The sequence below is a fragment of the Stegastes partitus genome, unplaced genomic scaffold (genome assembly GCF_000690725.1).
Source record: "Stegastes partitus isolate 25-593 unplaced genomic scaffold, Stegastes_partitus-1.0.2 Scaffold807, whole genome shotgun sequence".
NCBI classification, from domain to species: Eukaryota; Metazoa; Chordata; class Actinopteri; family Pomacentridae; genus Stegastes; species Stegastes partitus.
In genome coordinates this window covers 260825-262883 of record NW_007578538.1, presented here as the reverse complement: position 1 = coordinate 262883, position 2059 = coordinate 260825, and the positions used below count along the sequence as shown (strand labels likewise).

Here is a 2059-nt window from a genome sequence, read left to right as displayed (position 1 = left end):
CTTCCTCCACGACTACCCCTCAGTGTCAGCACTCAGTGAGTCCACACACTCATCCAGCATCAGCATCCGTCCTCGGAGACACTTTGAGGACGTGACAGCAGCTGTGGAAGAGCTCAGAGATGGACTCCAGGACGTTCTGAGGGACGCGTGGACAAACATCTCACTGGCCATCACTGACGTGGATGTTCTACAGTCAAAACCAAAACCAGAACCAGAACCAGAACCAACGACCAGAGCTGGGTTCTTAAGATATTCACGAGAAATCACTCTGGATCCAAACACAGCAAACAGAAAGTTGTTATTATCTGATGGGAACAGAAAAGTGAAACGTATGTATCAACAACAGTCTCATCCTGATCATCCAGACAGATTCACTAACTATTGTCAGGTTCTGAGTAAAGAGAGTCTGACTGGACGTTGTTACTGGGAGGTGGAGTGGAGAGGAGGAGAAGTTTTTGTAGCAGTTTCATACAAGAACATCAGAAGAACAGGGAGCATCAATGAATGTGGATTTGGATATAATGACAAATCCTGGGCTTTACATTGTGACACCAACAGTTGTATATTTCTGTACAACAACACTGAAACTCCCGTCTCAGATCGTCCTTCCTCCAGAGTAGGAGTTTACCTGGACCACAGAGCAGGTGTTCTGTCCTTCTACAGCGTCTCTGACACCATGACTCTCCTCCACAGAGTCCAGACCTCGTTCACTCAGCCGCTACATGCTGGAGTTTGGCTTCCTTGTGGTTCTGGATCCAGTTTAGAGTTGATTAAACCTGAATAGACTGAAGTGTTTAAAGAGCAGCTGGTTCAGATGTTTGAGTTTCCAGCTGGTTCAGTCTCATGGTACCAGTAAAACACCACGACTTGTTTGGTGGAGTTTCACTTTTTTTTTCTTTTCACCACAACTATACCATAAAATAATCGTCTTTGAATTTATGATCAAACAACCTGAAACTGTCCAGGTTTTCCCTCGTTTAGATGTCCACTATGGATACTGGTACATTTCTTGATTTAAACAACGTGCAGTCTTTTTGTTTTACTGTTGATACGCCATTAATTTAACGAACCACAGCAGTTAATTAAAACAGGACATGTTGTATTCTTCTATTAATACAGCCAGTAAAATGTTCTTAAATAGTAAAAGCGACCGACTGAAGCCAGAACCGCAGCCGATCTGTGGACACAAACCGGCCTTCGTTCTGCGACGGGTTCGGACTCGCTCAGGTCGGAGGTTTTCCCGCCCAGAGGCACCGTTTGACTCTTATTGTGGCGGGACGCACCCGAAGCAGGAAGACGAGGGCACGCAGCAGAGCAGAAGAAAATCGATTTAAAGGCTGTTTTCATTAAAGTTAAAGCAGCAGAGATGTGTTCAAACATCCAGGAGGAACCAGGAAACGTCCTGATGACCAGAGAACAGCTCCGGTTTGCTTCACTTGTTCTGCTGTTAAATAGGAGTTTGTTTGTTGGTTTCTTTTCTTGTAGATGTCTTATTAGATCAGATATGGTTGTTGTTTTTGTCTTTTTCATTCATTATTATTACATGATCGCTTTTAGAAAATGTCCTGCTGTTGTTTTTTAGTAAAAATAAATCAGAATTTACTGTAAATATGGAAACAAACGACAGAAAATGTATATGATATATATATATATAGCTTATTTTAGATTTTAGAGTCACCTTTAAAATACAGATTTTTATTTTTATTTTTAATCATTGTGGACGTAGGAACCAGTGAATCTGTATTTCTGTTATCAGGTTCAGGGGCAGATTGATTATTGTTGTGGTTCTGATATTATCTTGTTGAACACATTGACTGGAGGACAGCGGCTCACCTGGATGGGCGGGATTCAGGCTCACCTGTTCACCTGTTCACCTGTTCACCTGTTCACCTGTTCACCTGTCGGAGGGAGGAGGGAGGAGGGAGGAGGGGGGTGAGCTGGGTCGCTGTATTTTCTGTTGACGGCTTTATTAACTTGATCTCTGTGATGACTTTGATTTGGAGTTTGCACACGTTGTTATGAGTTAATGATCTTGTTTTACTTTAATAAAAAGCTAAAC

The 2059-nt window shown here is 42.5% G+C and overlaps 1 protein-coding gene across 1 annotated transcript; it reads left to right on the top strand.

The window, feature by feature from the left end:
* Nucleotides 1-4: 4 nt before the first annotated feature.
* Nucleotides 5-864, top strand: LOC103365073 (tripartite motif-containing protein 16-like; the record flags this gene model as incomplete). Its single annotated transcript, XM_008292404.1, has 1 exon — nt 5-864. A coding segment is annotated over one exon (780 nt), but the record flags the coding sequence as incomplete, so codon positions are not given.
* Nucleotides 865-2059: the final 1195 nt, after the last annotated feature.